General features: G+C 51.6%; 1 protein-coding gene and 1 long non-coding RNA gene across 5 annotated transcripts in view; one reads left to right on the forward strand and one right to left on the reverse strand.

The window, feature by feature from the left end:
• Nucleotides 1–1,981: 1,981 nt before the first annotated feature.
• TTC39A (tetratricopeptide repeat domain 39A) overlaps nucleotides 1,982–17,495 on the reverse strand; it is a 50,085-nt gene continuing 34,571 nt past the window's right edge. For 3 of the 4 annotated variants that reach the window (XM_069591066.1, XM_069591056.1, XM_069591076.1), the window contains exons 9-18: nucleotides 16,502–16,610; nucleotides 16,017–16,084; nucleotides 15,876–15,935; nucleotides 14,820–14,981; nucleotides 9,506–9,597; nucleotides 7,424–7,544; nucleotides 5,232–5,343; nucleotides 4,703–4,817; nucleotides 3,666–3,782; nucleotides 1,982–3,154 (exon numbers count right to left, since the gene is read on the reverse strand). In XM_069591066.1, the coding sequence (XP_069447167.1) occupies nucleotides 3,031–3,154; nucleotides 3,666–3,782; nucleotides 4,703–4,817; nucleotides 5,232–5,343; nucleotides 7,424–7,544; nucleotides 9,506–9,597; nucleotides 14,820–14,981; nucleotides 15,876–15,935; nucleotides 16,017–16,084; nucleotides 16,502–16,610 (1,080 nt within the window). In that variant the 3' untranslated portion in view covers nucleotides 1,982–3,030. The remainder of the gene's footprint in view (nucleotides 3,155–3,665; nucleotides 3,783–4,702; nucleotides 4,818–5,231; nucleotides 5,344–7,423; nucleotides 7,545–9,505; nucleotides 9,598–14,819; nucleotides 14,982–15,875; nucleotides 15,936–16,016; nucleotides 16,085–16,501; nucleotides 16,611–17,495) is intronic. The other variant, XR_011257178.1, reaches the window with a different exon arrangement.
• LOC138440944 (uncharacterized) lies at nucleotides 8,747–9,312 on the forward strand. The gene is made up of 2 exons (XR_011257179.1): nucleotides 8,747–8,969; nucleotides 9,092–9,312. It is a non-coding gene; the product is annotated as an uncharacterized lncRNA (long non-coding RNA).

Consider the following 17,495-nt stretch of genomic DNA (forward strand, 5'->3'; position numbering starts at 1 on the left):
ACTGTTGAGAAGGCACACTGTTGGACTAAATTTGAAGCAAAGAGGAAGACTGTTTTCCACTCCTTACCATCTTAGAAGAAATCAGCTTGGGAGTCACTCCAGAGAAAAGTATCTGGATTTTATTCCCCTGTTGAATGATTCAGGCACGCAGCAGGCTGGGGCTTTCTAAAACCCCCCAGTGCTCCCCCTGTTGCTGGGAATCTCCCACTCAGACCTGAGCCAAGTGTTTGGTTGGTGCTGGCCTTTTAGAGTCCTGGCTTCACTGTCAGGTCATGGCTTCTTTGCTGTGAATGACGATAGCTGTCTTGGAAACGCTCCTTTTCTGACTTGAGAGATAAGGAATAGGGAATCCTGCCAACATATGGGAGAGCTGATAGGGACCAGCATACTGCTGGAAGCTACCCTGCCAGTTCAAGGCCTGGGACCAGTGAGAGGCAGAGTAGACTTTGTTGCCAAGAGCCTGTTCAGAGCATGTTACACAGTTGCTGCTCCCTAACAACTGAGTTCCTCTGTGTGGCAAGGATTCAGACTTTCCGCAAATGAGGATTAGTTGCTCTCTGGGTGTCCTGGACCACTGTAGAGGCCCCCTGATTGAGGGAGTCTATCATTACTTCTCATAAGCCACCTGGGGACACAAGCCTTTGACAAAAGGTAGAGAGGTACAGATCAGTTGCCTCTTTTTGAAGATGAAAGCCCAGAAACAGACTTGACCAGAATTAGAACTGTTGACAGCAGGAGAGAGCCTTAATCTAGTTCAAATTACTAAATTTTAGAGGCTCCATGACTCCCAGGGTCACACTGAAAAAGCAGTAGTAGCAAAGCAGGGGCTGCAATTAGGTCTCCTTACTTGGAGGCCAGAAATCTCCTCACCCGATCAGCTGCCTTTTTAGGGCAGATGTGCTAGGAAGGTCTGCAGTGTTAGAGAAGCAATGACCAGAAATGGCTCAAGACACAGTGAGACTCTCAAGACAGCATTTTCACCTTCAGAGGCCTCTGCACAAGGATACAGTGGTGTAGACACCCAGCATTTTCACGTTCCTTCACATATGTGTGTGTTTGTTTTTGGCCATCCAGCTTGCAGGATCTTAGCTCCCTGACCAGGAATCGAACCCTGGCCACATCCGTGAAAGCACCAAGTTTTAACCGTTGGACTGCTGGGGACCTCCCTCACAAGCGTGTTTGAGGGAGGAGCTCAAGCTGCAGGTAGGATAAAGGAGACAAAACCAATATGTCGGCAGCCAGGGCAGCAGACGGCTGGGCGGCTAATGCGTGAGGCCCAGAAGGAAACAGCAACAACTAGGAGATCACCTTGGCATAAAGAGTTCAAAAACACCTAAAATGAACACTGAAAGAAAGGCTTTTTAAATGGCAATTTTATGCTTGGTATGTGGTGACCAGTGCTGCTTTTATACTGCGATGGGTTCCATTCTGATATGTGAGGGAGGCCAAGAGGCCACCCTGTTCAGCAGTCTAGCTCTAGTTCACCCCTTTCACCTGCCCTGCTGGGCTGGGCGCCCAGGATCCAGGCTGTGGAAGAGAGCTTGCCCTTTGTGGAAAGCATTCTTTTGTCTAGTTCTAACAAGATACTGGAGCTTTCCTTCAGTAGCATTTCTGTTCTGACAGAAAGAGGATCTTTCGACTGTCTTTTCAGTCGAAAATGAGAATATGCTTTACCTAAAACCCATAACTTCATTCAATATCAGTCAAGGAAACTTAGTTGTATATTAACTGAATAAACCTCCCTGTCCCTAGCATATGCCTAAAAGTGTTTGCTAAATACAGCAGGCTGGAAGATTGGAAAAGTCGTCTGTGGTCCTTCCCTTACAGAAACTGCATTTGTGTGTTTGAGTTAGTAAGACACTTTTAGGGGCCAGAAGGATAAGTGTTGAAAAGAGCTTCTGCTCAGCTCCAACTGATTGTTGCCTTGTGAAAATGAGGCCCAGTATTGCCAGATTTTTAAAGTAAGAAGCCAGGAGCCAGATTTATTTGTGAAGTCTCCCCATTTTTAAATGTTAACTTATTCTGAAAATTTTAAAACATTAGGTTGTCTAAATAAAACATGCTTGGGCCATATGGCTTCTGATTGAAACTTTCTGCCCTGCCCAAGAATTCAAGCAACAAAGTATTTTACTGAAATAGATGTTGTATGATCTCTGAAGTGTATAAGTTTTATTACTGAAATATAGCTTTTCTCTTGACTGAAAAATCTAAAACATACATAAACAGGCTAAGAATAACCATTCTGTTTCTAAGAAAAATACTATCAGTAAATAAATGTACCTTGAAGTATAGAAGATTTTTTGTCTTTCATAAATCATTCCCAGTGGTTTCAGTTTGGCGTATAGCAGACTAGTGTCTGAGAAACTTTACCTGCCAAATTTCTCGGCTTTGGCACAGAAAGCGCTCCCCTTCCTTCAGGCCTCGATATCACCATTCCTTAGTAGTGGGAATTGATGTTTTTTCCTACAAATGGACTCAAGATTATCTCACTAAAAAGACATGTTTGTTTTTTTCAATTGCAGAATTACAAAGGGACTGTAAGAAGTAAGGTAGTGGGATTGTGTGAAACCTCTGTGTTCAGCCCTCAGAAATCTCGAAGCCTGAGGTCCAGATCCTCTTTTGGGTCCTTCCAGCCCTGGAAGCTGAGACCTCGCTGAAGTCTAACAATGATTTACATACAGGTGGTTGGTTGGTGGTTTTTTTCCCCAAAAGCCAACTTTGATTCCATCAGTGTATTTCTAAGGAAAATGTAAACTGTTCATACATTTTCTTAACATCACAGTGAAAAACAAGTACCCGTATGTGTGACAGGGCAGGCAGGGAGCTCCACCTGCTCTGGCCTTGACCAAAGCCCTTGGCTGCACTAGTGAGCATGCTGGCTTCACTTCTGCACAGACGCCTATGTCGTGCTGTCCCACTGGAGCACCGGTGGACCCCAAAGGCAGGGCAGGGGGAGGGATTCTTTTTGAAATGTTTCCAGGAGCTCTGTCCAGCTGATTCTGTCTTCTAGCCTGGGACTGCTGCACAAAACTACAAGGACACTGATGAGACCATAGATCTGTTGCCCTTTTCTAGGGAAGACTTGGCTTGGAGTGTGGCTGCCTGGATTCGAAAATGTGTCCTTGACTCCATGGAATAATTCTTATAGTTTTGCCTGGAAGAGACCAGAGAATCAGACATGTGAAGATGCTCCAGGTTGTGATTTTTCCCTTAGTCTGAGCTGTGGGAACCCACTAGCCAAGGGATATTTTTAAAGGCTGATCCCTATCTCTGTTTAAAGAAAGAGTTGGGCTTAAATTTAATAGGGATTACCTGTCATCGTGCCCTCTGGAGCCACTCTTGGTCCTTTGGGGCCCAGTGTGAAGGAATGCTTTCAAGATCCATGGGCTAGAGGCAGGAGACCTGCATCTTCACACCAGCCCTGCAGCTTGCGGTGTGACCCTGGATAACTCAGTCACTGAGTCTGGGATTTCAGTTCCTCTTTGGTAAATTAGGGGAGAAGCCTCCCTACAACCAGGTGAGAGCTGGGTTCCCCCGGGACGTGGGCCCAGCCTCTGGGCTGCTACACTGCCTTTGCCAGCACCCTTTCACACTGCCGCCTGGCACCTCTGCCTCCCCTGAGCTCATGGGGAACAAAGGCCAGGCCAAGGCAAATCAAGCCTTACTTGGCAGTTTCCAAGAGTTTGACGGCCTCTTCATTTCTGCCTTGCTCCATAAACAGCAGGGCCAGCTCCAGCAGGGCATTTGGGATCAAGTAATGGTCATATTTAATCCTCTTTTCACTGTAGGACAGAAGAAAACACAGCTTACAGGCTCTGCTCTTGAGACATCCTTTGGGCACGTCCGTCAGACTCCTCCTGAGCGTCTCCCAAATGGGAGGATCCAACTCATGGTCTCGTGGGGTTTTCTGACCTGAATTCCAGCTTGGAAGGTTCCCACTATTTAGCCCTAGAAAGACTTAAGAACCACAGCAAAGCCTTCCAGTCCTCTGCACCTGGGGCCCCAAGTCCCTGACAACCTATGGTTCACGTCATGTCCTAGGACCACCTCCACCTCAGTCCCCAACCCTGCACCCCCCTCCCCCCACCGCCTTTATTTCATCTGCAACCCTTTCCCTCTATGGCTTCACCTAAGCAGGGAAGGACTGACCGCCCGACCTCAGGTGTCTTTCCTGTGTCCAGGCATTAGCACATCCTCTACCTGCTCCACTTAAAACTCCTCTTTCCTTGCTTTCTCTGCCTGAACTTTCCAACTGAAGTGGCATTACTGGAAAGCCTTTCTTGGTGTCTAGCATTAGGTTCAGGTCCCTCCTCCTGGCACCTGCTGGCCTCTCTGCTTTCCTCTAGCACAGCCCTCACCATACCAGATTAAGTTACCTATAGCTGTCTCTCTAATATCTGTACTCCCCAAGGACAGAGATCCTCAGTTACAAACTCCAGGGGGCACCATTCACAGGAAACACTGCAGATGGGCTCCTGTCGCTGGGCAGTCTGGTGGCCCTGGAGGACAAGGTCTAACGATCTGGGCCTAGAAGGGTCCTGGCACAAAACAGAAACTAGTACATGGGAAGCGAGGAGGAGCAGGCCAGAGCCAGGCACCGTGCACGTGTGCATAGGGAGAGAGAAGCCCAGAAAACGCCACCCTGGAGCCCTGGGCCCAGCAGGAGGCCATCTGGAGCGAGCGCAGCCACAGAAGCACTTACTTGGCAGAGATGCTCCTGAAATTCTCCTCAGCCTCCTGGACACGGCCCAGATATTTCAGACACAGGCCTTTCAGCAGCTTCACCAAGCACTCATCATCCACTGAGTACTCATTCTCTGAGAACAGGGGAGTGAGGGAAGACAGCTTTGTTCATTTGCCCAACAGTTACTCTTGGAGCCCCTACTCTGCTGGGCCCTGGGGACACAGAGATGGCTCGCACATAGCCCCTGTCTGCAGGGAGCACACATCTGGGGAGGAAAGACAGATACTGAGACGATGACAATGCAGTGAAATCAGGACCGACTGAAGGAAGCTCGGGGCTTGTGGGAGCCCAGCAGAGGCCCTGATGCTCCCTGGGGGACAAGGGGCAGCTTCTTGGAGGAGCTGTCACTGAAACTCAGCCTAGAAAGGCAGAGGACAATTACCAGGGTGGAGAAGTGAGGAAGGACATTTTGGGTAGAGGGAACCTTCAGCTGTAAAGACCTGTGGTCAGACCCAGCCTGGCCAGTTCAAGGGCCTAGGGTAGTCACCTGGGCCCTTTTCCAGCATCTCTTCGGCCTTGATGATAATCTCAAGGATCCCATCTGTGAGTTCCGGCTGCTTCCCAATCACAGCGTAGCCATTCCAAATGTACATCATTTCCTAGGGGCAGGGGAGCAAGTCAGTCCTAGGTTTCCTCCCCAGTGGGGCTTCAAGTTTCTCCATCTATAAAATGTGTAGCTCAGATGAGGATCACTAAAGGCCCTTCTAGCTCTAATCTTCCATGACAAGTCTCAGCCCAGCCTTTGAAGCTGTAGGCTTGAGGGAGTGATAGGGATTCTTATCTCTTACTTATTATTGAGATCTCTCCTTATCCCTGTGAGAATTTAAGATGGACCAGTATTCTCACTCTTCTCCTCATATAGTTTTCAATTACATTTCTGTTCCTGGATCCCTAGGGCACTAGTCTGCACTCTCCCAATCTCTCTGTCCAAATTTCCCATCCTTTGAGAACAAAGTCATGCCCCACACTCTCCAGGGAGTTGTCTTCCTTGCTCCAGCTAACAAGGCCTCCTGCACCAGAGGAATCATAGTTGACGTAAGCTCTTCAGGGGCTTAAGACCAAGATACCTTCTCTCCTATTTCACTAAGGCAGTGGGCCTGCGTTTCCATCTATGAAACATATGATTTCTTTCTTTGCCTTAACTGCCAGGAAGCTCAGAATACTAAATTTTCATTCTAGTAATTCTGTTAGCCGAGATTAGCATTTCCTAAACTATCGAACCAAGCAATGGACATGATAGTGATTTGTATACATAAAGTTCTAGAAAGACTTTTTATAGTTCTTATTATGTTCTAGGGAGGGACTTTAAGTTTTGACAAGTACTTAGTAAATCATTACATGGTCTAAAAGAGTTCTGTGGCTAAATAACAGGGAAAAACTGCATTTCAGCTTCTTCTCGGAGACCTACCATGCAGATGAGCATATAAAGGCTCCAAGAAGGTCTACAGTATGTAAACTTTGTTCAGGCCGGTCTTTCCCAAATGTATTTAATCACAGAAATAATCTTATGCACACATAGCATCTTGCAGGTTACAGTTTTGGAAATTCTCCCCTAAATATCCGGTTAGCTGCTTTCCCTGCCCCTCCTTACAACATATGCCCCCATTTGATGACAGCTTTATTTTATATTTTTAATTGTAAAATAGTTCAAAATTTATTTAAAGATATTCAGGATATAAGCTCAAAATAAATTCTACATAAATACTGAACTTGTTAATTTCTGCAGTAATTTTAATAAGTTTTTATCAGCAGACTTTCATACCTGCTCTATGAAATGGGCAAGGTAGATATTTACATTAAGGGAAAGGAAACCCTATATCCAAGGTCACACAATTAGTGAACAGCAGAGCCAGGTCTCTGAAGCAGTACCCTTCCTACCTTTCTGGCTGCCTTATTATTTGAATAACAAGGACTCTTAACAAACTAGAACTTGCTCTGATGCCTGCTCAGATCATGCATGGAATTAGCATCATAGCTGTGATTCAGAATATGGTCTCTGGAACCAGACTGCCTGGGTTCAAATTCTAACTCATCAGCTAAGGGACTTGGACAAGTTATTTCATCTTTCTACCTATATCTTATCTCTATTTTAGCTTCCTACTTATCTATTAGGCCTTTTTATCCCCTTCTGTAAAATGGAGATGCCACCAGCACCTAAGAGGGTTCTTGTGAAGATCAGATGAGGCAATAGGCAATGGGTGTAACGAGCCTTGAACAAGCATGTGCCCAGTAACAATCCCAGCAATTACTGTTATTTCAAAGTTGACTGTAACACGGGTCCCAGCCTCAGAAAAGCTTGGGGCAGTGACAGAGGAACAGTATAAACAATAATTAAAACCATGTGACAAGACAGAAACAGACAGGATGGCAACACAAACAGCTGAGAGATGCCTGTCTGGGAGAGCTGCGCTTTCTGCTTTCCGGCATCTGCAGCCTGCTCACCTGCCTGCCCACCCCCATCCCTAGTAGACCATGCTTTCTCAGAGGCTGAGGCAGGCTCAGACTCCTGTGTCCCTCACCCAGGGCCAGGTGATCTGTAAAATCATCTCCAGGCCCTGGGGTCATGAAGGTCTCTGTCCTGCGTCCATACCCTCCAGGGTCACTGGCTATATCCCTGACCCTCAGCTAATCCCCACAATCCCAAATGAGTTCAGGACCAGTCAAGACCCTCCTACCCACCAGAGCAGGGACGGGCAACGAGATAGGTTTAGGGGAGAGGTAGCGTCTGGACTTCCGGATGGCAAACTTCTCTGTGGGTAGAGATTTCCCAGCAATCTTGAGTTTCAGGCCTGGCACAGCTCTGTGGAAGAGATGAGGATGGAGAGAGGGCAAGAAAATGCTAGAACTGAGAGTCCCCAACCTGCCCACTGCTTGACCCCTCTCTGGGCCTCATTTTCCCCATCTATATGACGAGAGTGTTGGATTCATACCCTGTGGCTACGACCTAATTTCATAGGCCCTATCGCAAGATCTGACCACTTCCTATGGCTAGGCAGGCTCCTCTGTACCCGTAGCTAGAGCTGAGAATGTACATGACCACCACCACCACTCCTCAGGTCTGCTCTGCCTTCCAGTCGTCCCTGTCTACTCCCAGCCCCCATTTCCTGAGGGCCCAGCAGAAGTCTGACCCTAGTTTCACAGAGGAGACTAAAACTCAAAAAGGGAAGGACCTGCCCAAGACCACACAGCACAAACCTTTCATTAACTCTGGCCATGTGAGTTGCAGCCTCCTCAGCTGTTTCCAAGGGTAGAGTAAAATGTGGTATGCAGCTGAGCAAGACTACATCTGGGGCCCCATCCCCCCAGCTCTGCCTTGCCCTGAATCTCTGCCACAATCATGGGGGTATGGCTGTGACCTGAGCCGTCCAGGCCCAGGAAATAGCTGGACCTAGTTGTGAGGTCCCCAGCAAACACCTCTGCCACTTATTCACTGTGGAATCTCTCTGGGCCTGCTTTCTTATCCCTGAAATGGAGACAATGATATGGAAAGAAGTTGTTACCCCCAAATATGCGTCTTTGGCATAAGGGTTATTTTAGGCTGATTATTTTTAAGAAAACAGCAAACACACAAAATGCTCTGAAAATCTAGTAGAATTTAACCTTCTTGTAAGAGACATTTACAAGGAAAGTGTCATTTGTAAGGATGTCTTTCTCTGGACCAGGAAGAGGAGGAAGACTGAATCTCCAGAAACTTATCAATGAAGAAGGCGGAGACTAAAGTCTGCATAACAACCATATACCCTCTCTTTTACCTGAAAACCTCCCATAACTGGCTCCCCATTCAACTAACTCTTCTTTCTTGTTTTAGCTGGAGATGGCATTTAAGGTAACAGCTTGGGCCATTTCAGAGAGTCACCTCGGTTTTCCTGGGTCCCTCCCATACAGAAGTTATTACATTTCTGTTTGCTTTTCCATTAATCTTATTATGAGGGTCTCAGCCAAGAATCTAGAAGGATGGAGGAAAAATAACTCTTATTTCCCCACGGATTCTTACCCTCACAGATCTTCTAGAAGAGTTACACAAGATAAAGAAACTAAGTCCCTCAGTAAATGACAGCACCCTGTGACTGCGACAGCCCAGAAGCGATGACCACACCCATTGCCGTATCTGCAAGTTGGGGCCAACCCTCCCATGACCGGGGGAAAGCCCGAGGCTCCCTCCTCAGGCCTGCCGTGGCTGAGCCCTGCTCTAGGCCCTTCACAGAAGGCAAACACAGCAGTGCAGGTAGGAATAAAAACAGCCACCATTTACTGGCTCCAGGCCCTACCACAGACTCTTTAAATCTATTCTCTATTTGATCTGCAAAACAACCCTGCAAAGCCGAGTTTGTTATTCCCATTTTACAGATGCTGAAACTGTCCCAGATGACACAGGTAACAAATGGCAGAGGCCAGATTTAATCCTGCTTACGTGATTCCAACTCTGCTTTTCCGAGTGTATCAGGTTAACTCGGCAGAAGGAACCTCTCTGGACCTGTGTCCACATCTGTGCTACACTCTGGATGAAAGAGGCCCAGTGGAAATGATGTTGACAAAACCACTTTTGTGAAAGAAAACCTCTGAACAGATTCAAAGGGCTCTGACAGCAGCAGCAAGAGGAGGTGGGGGTGGGAGACGACGACAGGCGCGGTGTGGGGGGAGGGCTGGGGAGGGCTGGGGGCCCCGGGCCCTGGGGCTGGCGACCCCCGTCCCCCTCTGCTCAGGGCGGCTGTGGGCAGGGCCTGGCTGAGACCTACGATGGAATGCAATGGCCAGACCCACCTGAACAGCTCCACTTCGTCATCTCCAAACGGTTTGTAGTCCTCCTTCCCAAACATGCTGAGGTAGGCGGCCTTCATGTAGATATAGGTGGCCTGTGTGAGGCAGAGCAACAGTCAAGCGTCGGCAACCTGCCCTCCAAGCCACAGTCCTGAACTGGCACAAATACCTCACTGGAACCTCACTATTACCCCCAACCCCCAGGGGAGAAAGTGGGTGAGGAAGCCGAGGCAACTTGAGGACATGACCTAGGGGTTAAATCCGTACTGGGCCATGTCTAAGCTCCTGACCTCTCCACTTTGAAGCAACTGGGCAGATGCAAGCAGCTAGTGGGTGCGCCAGGCGGTGCTGAGGACAGGATGGAGATACAAAGACGGGGCAGCAGGGGCTTCAGGGAAGATACTTCACACTGGGCCCTTGAAGGCCAATGGGAAGATTCACGGAAACAGAAAAAGGACCTTCCAGGCAAAAGGAACATCCTGATCAAAGGGAGGGCAGAGACGTGTGTAAGTGGGATACAAATGGGTGGTAGCATAAAGCATGGAATACACAAGAAGTGTGAGGCCAGGAGGGGCAGGGACCTGGGTTGTGGCTCATCTCAGGGTCCCTTGGTGAGACTGCCTTGTGTACCAGGCACTTTACATATATCCCAAAGACAATGCCAGAAAGGAATCTGTATCCTACCTCTGCTTCCTGGGACCGCAGGGCTGCTAGGGGCAGAGCTGGGAGGGACCCCAGGTTTGTGTGGCTTCAAGGGATCCGCTGACAAGATAAGGGGTGGTTTGCAGAGCCCCAACCTCACCCCCATCTCAGAGATGTATTCCTGAAAGCCGCTCCCCTTTGCCTGAAGTTCAATGCCAGAGGAACCTGGCTCTGTGCTGCCCTCCAGTGGTCGAGTCTTGAACCACAGCTCCTGCCCCCTGGAGCTGCTACCCAGCAAAGTATAGCCGGTAGAGGAGGGAAGGGAGCCGGACATCCTGGAGTCTAGTCTTAGGAGAAGGTGGAAAGCAACTTCCACCTGGGAGCCCCACCCATGATGAAACCCAGGGCTGCTCCCAGTTCCAGTCTGCCCCCAGCACCTCGGCCTGCCCTTCACAACATGAGGAAAACCTGGTCTTTGCAGGGTGTGCTAAGATGCTTCCCTCAGTGAAATCTGTTCCCCAGCCCTCTTTAACCTCTTGGTGTCACCTGTGCCTTCTCCCTCCCCCTGGCCCCAGTACTGAGCCACCCAGCCCTCAGGACTTGACTTCCCAGGGCTCTGGAATCCCACTGGCCTGGCCCTCTCTCTCCATGCCATCTCCCGCTCCAGGCCTCGCCCTGGTCCATGTGGTCTCCTGATGTCCTGCTCCCACTCCTGCCCCTGCCAGCCATTCTCCCACCGCTGCCACGTGGACATTTTAGAATGAGGTCACAGCAGTCTCTCTTTGACTCATGATACCCCACTGCACTTAGGGAGAAGGCCCACATTCCCTGTCACGGCCTGCGAGGCCCGAGGCAGCCTCCCTCAATTTCCCCTCCAGCTTCTCCACTGGCGCCCCCTCGCTCTAGCCACACTGGCCTCTGGGCTGTTTCCAGAATATATCAACTCATGGCTTCAGCTTCCTTTGACACCTGTCCTAACATCTACCAGGCCTGGAACAGTCTTCACGGAGATGTCAGCCTGGCTTGCTCCTTCACTCCATTCTGGTGTCTTCTCAGGCAGGCCCCTCCTGACCACACTGTTCTCCACATCCTCCACCCACACCTTGCCCAATTTTTCTTCATGGCGCTTAACCAGAACCTGGCGCTATCTTACACAGCGCATCATCTATGTTTCTTGTCTCTCTCCCCACTAGAACATGAGCCTCGAGGTCTTTGCTCTGTTCAGTTGTAGCTGACGTGCTCTAGAATAGGACTGGCATGTGAGGGTGCCGAGCGACTGCAGGACAGATTTCTAAAAGCACAAATACAAGCCAGAAGCAACAAGAGCTCCCCCACTGTCAGGCTAAAGCCCAAACAGCCCCTCAGGGCCCTGGAGACTGGCTTCTCCAGCTCCTCCTCTGGGCCACTCTCCCCCATCACCCCCTGAACTCACCTCAGGGTCCTGCTTGTGCTGTCCCTCTGCCTGGGACCCCACTGTCCCTTCGTTGCCAGGCTCATCTGTGGGCTTCCTCTCAGAGCTTCTTCCCCAGCCCTGGCCCCCACCCGCACTGAGTCAGCAGGAATTAGGACGGATGCAGCGACCTAGCATGGCGAGAGCCATGGGCATCCAGGTTACTGAGGGATGTTATGGGGCCATGCTGATGGAGCCACAGCCGCCCTGCCTGAGGGGCAGTCCTCTCTCCCAGTTACTTGTTTGCCTATTGATTCCACATATTTATTTGGCTGGATTGTTCTACTAGCTTCTGTGCAGGCAGACAGTCCTTGTCCCCAAGAAGCTTCCAGTGTGTGGCTTAGAGGGGAAGATCCCTCCACAGTCCCCCTGCACTTCTGCCCACAAGCCCTTCACCTGGTGAAACAGGACCTCCTGGCCGCCCCTGGCTCCCCAGCCTGTGCCCCTGCAGTTCTCCTGGCCTGGGGTGTCCTGCCACCCTAACTCCTTGTCCTTCGAGACTCTCAGTTCAGACATCTCCTTTTCCAGAAGCCTTCCTTGTCCTCTTGGCTGGGCCACTCAGGGCCGCCTCTGAGCCCCTCTTGATGCCCCCATTGTGGCACTGAGCACACACTTGTCACCGCCTGGTTTCTGGCTACAAGCACGAGGGGTGAGGCCCACAGGGGAGAGCCCGCCTAGCACGGGCAGACACTGAGCAGAGGGCCCACAGGGTGAGCCAGCCAAGCACGGGCAGATACTGAGCAGAGGGCCCACAGGGTGAGCCAGCCGAACACAGGCAGACTGAGCAGAGGGCCCACGGGGTGAGCCAGACAAGCACGGGCTGCAAGCTCTAGGGATGAGGCCCACAGGGGTGAGCCAGCCGAGCACAGTCAGACACTGAACAGAGGGGCCGGCACGCAGGGCAGTAGCCATAGGCCAACTCCCTAGAGCTGGAAGCCAGGGGACTTTAGTAGCCAAGCACTGGAATTTAGGGATGAATGAGGCCCCAGAACTCGAGGTGCCACAACCTCTACCTACTTTCACAGGAAACCCTTTTGAGAAAGCATTGCAGAGAGAGGGGGGCTGACCACCCCACAGCCACAGAGCTGAAGGCTGAGCCAACTCCCAGGCAGACTTGCTGGCGCGTGGGAGGCCTGGCCCGCCCCGCCTCTGCTCCTCACAGCAGCTGGGTGGCCACCTCAGGTCTCTTCTTCCCCGGGTAGAAGGCCCAGCTGCCTGCCCCACTTCACAAGCAGGCTTCTAGATCACTTTAATTTAAAAAGGTTCCTGGAGGCTTTGTTGGCAGGGGGAGGGATGAGGGATGAATGCTGGCCCACAGGGGCTGGGCCTGAGGAAGTGCCTTCAACAGCAAGGTGGTCTTGGGGCAAGCTGGGCCTACTCAGGGGAACTGAGGAGCGAGGGAAAAGCAGAGGCCTTGGAGTCACACAAAACTGCCTTCAGATCCCGTGTGTGTCACCAGCTGCTGTGTGGCCCAGGGAAGTCTCACCCTCTCAGCCTCCGTGTCTCTCATGTGCCTGATGAAGGTAACATCTACCTCACTGGGTGTCATGTGGAGGAAAGGACAAGCGCTGGGCACACAGTCAGAGCTCAGTGAAAGCCCACTCCTCCTCCCAGCCCCGCCTGCCCTGAGCCAGCGAAAGTGAAAGTCACTCTGTTGTGTCCGACTCTTTGTAACCCCACAGACTGTAGTCCACAAGGCTCCTCTGTCGGTGGAATTCTCCAGGCAAGAATACTGAAGTGGGTTGGCATTCCCTTCTCTAGGGATCTTCCCAACCCAGGAATTGAATCCAGGTCTCCTGCACTGCAGGCAGATTCTTTACCATCTGAGCCACCAGGGAAGCCAGCCCTGAGCCAGAGAGTCCCTTTCAGCCTGGGCCCTAGGCAAGGTGACTGAATAGGGACTTTCATGCAGAGGTGGGGGAAAGATGAGAAAATCAGGGTCACTGAGACATACGTGCTATGGATTTCACAATAGCGGATGCTCTCTGATGCTCTAAATGATTCTAAGACTCTTAGTTCAGCATTCTGTGCTATCATTACTCTGTGATGATAATGGCTGATACTTATTTCACTACTTACCATGATAATACTTTGGGCACCTGATATGAAGAACTAACCCATTGGAAAAGACCCTGATGCTGGGAAAGACTGAAGGTAGGAGAAGGGGATGACAAAGGATGAGATAGTTGGATGGCATCACCAACTCGATGGACATGAGTTTGAGCAAGTTACCAGGAGTTGGTGATGGACAGGGAAGCCTGGAGTGCTGCGGTCCATGGGGTTGCAAAGAGTCAGACACAACTGAGTGACTGAACTGAATTGAACCATGATAAGCATTTATGCTGAGCATCTGTTTTGTTTCGCCTCCGTGGCATCTCCTTAATGCTCACTCCCAACACTTATTCTGGGGCATCACCTCATTTTTCTTCTGGCGAATCACCCCTCTCCTACTTCTAATCCATGAGGGGTCTTCCCACCCCTGTTTCCAGGCACTGGCCTATGATCTATGTAGGCCAATGAGGCTCTATCATGGGACTTTGGTTGAAACCAAATGGGAGAGATGATACAGGAACAGGCAGCCCATAGCCACCCTGCTGGCACATGGAGAGAACCTGCCTGTACAGTGAAGAAGTCACAGAGAAGAGCGTAGTCCCAGCTGGAAAAAATTAGCCCAAACCACTTAGAATTCCTGGATTCAGCCCAACCTGAAATCAGATGTACCTAGAATTTTCAGTTTTATGAACCAATAAGCCTTTGTGTTTACACCTGCATAGTCAGGTAACATGTCCACTAGCTCCATGTGACTTTTTACATTTAAAGTAACTAAAATAGAATACAATTGAAAACATCCAGTTTCCCAGTTGCAGCAGACAGATTTCAAGAGCTTGGCGTGCACGTGTGGCTGGGGGCTTCTACACTGGACAGCATAGAGCATTTTCACTGTGACAGAAAGTTATGTTGGGCAACACTCACTCAGACCATGTGAGTGACACTTCTGTCCCTTGTGGCTAAAAATCTCGACACCTTGTAGTTCTAAAGGTCACCTGTTTCCCGTGGTCTTTAGTTCCTTCCAACCCTGAGGTCTAGTAGAATTTGTGGTTTTGCTTAAATTATAGCTGAGATGTCTGTGTTCAGTTAGGGGTTTGGTCCTGGTCTGGGGGCTCATGGCCAATCTAGGCGGGTCTTCTGGTCTCCCTGTTCCCCCAGCATGTGGTGCCAGCCCACCTTGGACCAGGAGTTCTCCTTGCTGAGCAGGTCTGCGTAGAAGTAGGCCATCTTCCACTGGCCCTTGTAGGTGAAGCACCACATCAGCTCCCAGTAGCACATGTGGTGGAACTGCTTCCAGCGCTGCTGGGCCTCGCAGCACTCCTCGAACCGCCGGACGGCCTGCGGGCACCTGCCACTGAGCCTCTGCCAGTACCCCCCAGCCCCAGCCATCTGCCCCAACCCCCCGCCACACCCTCCATCCCTGCCCAGCTCCACAGCGGCCCCAGCCCCATGCCAGCCTCAGGAGGGGGGCGAGCAGCAGCATCGGGGAGACAGCAGGTATGGCCGCCAGTCCCGGTTCTATCCTCAAAGCCTTACATGACCTTGGGCCCAGTTACCAACCCTCCTAGGGACTCTAGTCTTTCGGCACAAAGCGAAAGGGTGTGGGACAGAGCTATAACAGAGGCATGATAGGCAGTGGGAAGTGTTAAAGTGATACAATGATGTCTCTGCCTCAGAGCAAACTCCAAAGGTTCCAGCAGCTTCCACAAAGTGACTTGGACCCGGGGCATCTGTCCTTCGGCCTGAGGAACCACAGCCAGGACCAGCGGGAAGTGCCAGAACTCCAAGTCACGGGGTCTGTCCTGGGCCTTGGCTTAGTGCTGGGGATTCTGCCAGGGTGGTAAGCCTCCCCTCTCTCACCCTTTCCACGGCTCCCTCCCACCTTGGAGCCCAGATCCTTAGTCAGGCCTTCCAGGCGCCTGCTTCGCCCCTAGCAGCAGGCTCCAGCCTGTCCCCCTTCCCTGCACAGTGGACCCTCCAGCCTCTCTGCCTTACTCAAGGGCGCTGTATCCCTCTTTCTCCCTGCCAATCCCACTCACCAGCACTGCCACCTCCTCCCTCGCCCTCCCAGACTCTCCCGTCTTGGCAGTGCCTCTCCTGGGCCCGCTCCCTTCGTGGGTCTTCTCTCAGGCCCCCTCCTGGTCTGCCTGTCCCCTGTCTGTGTGTCTGCAGTCCCACTGACCTGGAAGACCTGAGGGGCCTCCAGCACTGGCTCAGACCCCTGTTACTTACCGCATCAACATTGCCTTTAATGACTTCAATCCGCCCCGCAAAGAACAGGAAGATGGCGCCCTACAATGACACGTATCTGGGTTTGTGGGGGTCCACAGGGCACATGTGGGCTGCAGGTGTCTGCCAGGAGGTGAGGCTCACCTTAGGGTATCGCTTCAGGTAGGGTCTCAAGAGCTTCTCTGCCTCCTCGATGTTGACGTTCCCGGTGCCTGAAGGAGGTGGGGGACAACAGGACTCATCACCATCCTCCCTGGTGATCCTCCCAGCAACCTGCCAGGGGCTTCTCAGGGTCTCCATTTCTGCTCTGTGAAATGTGGATGATAACTCTTCTGTGTCCAGGGTGATGTGAGGACTGAATAAGACCCCAGGGCTGACAGCATCCTCATGCCCTCTACAAGGTGGGCAGGACCCACCCCCATTTCACAGATGAGAAAATCGAGTCTGGAACCCAGTCACACTGTAAAGAAGTGAGTGTCCAGGCCCCTTGACAGTTGCGGTTCTACTGTTTCTGGTTTCAGGGCCCCCTCCCCAGTCCTGGGGGCCAGCAGCCCCTTGCCCTCTCACCCCTGCCCTTAGAGGCAGTCAAAGCCCAGAGGCCCCGGCGCTCACTGGGAGGGCGCTCCTACCAAGCACGAAGGTGAGGAAGGTGTGGTAGCAGAGCAGCAGCATGACGCAGAGCACGGCGCGGAAGCTGTGCCCCGATGCACCCTCCTCCAGCTGCAGCAGCCCGTAGTCCTGGGGGAAAGACGGGGACAGCTGAGGCAGCCAGGCCCGAGGCCCCCAGCTCTACCCCGCGACCTGGGGCAGGGGAGGGGAAGGGAGGTCCCTCGACAGCTGTGAGGGCAACATTGCTGCGGAAGGGGCCAGACAGCGCTGGGCTCCGAGCCTGGAGCCCTGGAGGCCACGCAACCAGGAACAAGAGGCCATCCCTCTCAGTGCCTCAGCCATCTTGCTGGGGGCAGAGGACCCCACTGCCACAGCCAGGGCAAAGGCGACAGCGTCCCCTACCTCCCTAATAGCCCCTTCCCCATTCCTCCCTATAGCCACCTGCTCAGGCGCCAAGGCCCTGAGCAGCCCCAAGTCTGGTCGGGGAGTAGAAATGACAAGGAGGCAGATAATCCTAACCACAGGCTCAGGGCACAGACAGGGCCATAGAAACTGCAGGCTGGGAAGGCTGCCAGGAGGAGAAGGCTCCAAGAGCCTGCCTGGGGAGGAGCAAGAAGCCAGACTACGCTTGTATCACTACCAGCAGTTTCTGCCCCACTGCCTATCCTAGGGTGTGTTCCTGATCTTTCTAATAGACACATCTGACTTGCCTCACCCCAGCTGCAAACCCTCCACAACCCCCTTGACTTTGGAACAAAGACGAAGCTGGAGCTGGTGGGTGCAGGAGGTCCCTCTTGCTCCGGCCTTGCCACCCTCTCTTCCTGGCCAGGCCACCCTGTCCCACCTCTCAGACTTTCTCGTGTTCTTCCATCATCATCCTGAGATCCTGCTCAGGACCAAAGGGCCTTCTTATTTAAAAAAACAAAACAAAACAAAACAAAACAAAACTGAGGACTTGCAGAGCCTGTAATGAGTGTTTCCCTGGTCCCAGGCCACGGACCACAGATGGCAGCC

Source organism: Ovis canadensis, chromosome 1 (assembly GCF_042477335.2).
Source record: "Ovis canadensis isolate MfBH-ARS-UI-01 breed Bighorn chromosome 1, ARS-UI_OviCan_v2, whole genome shotgun sequence".
Lineage (NCBI taxonomy): Eukaryota > Metazoa > Chordata > Mammalia > Artiodactyla > Bovidae > Ovis > Ovis canadensis.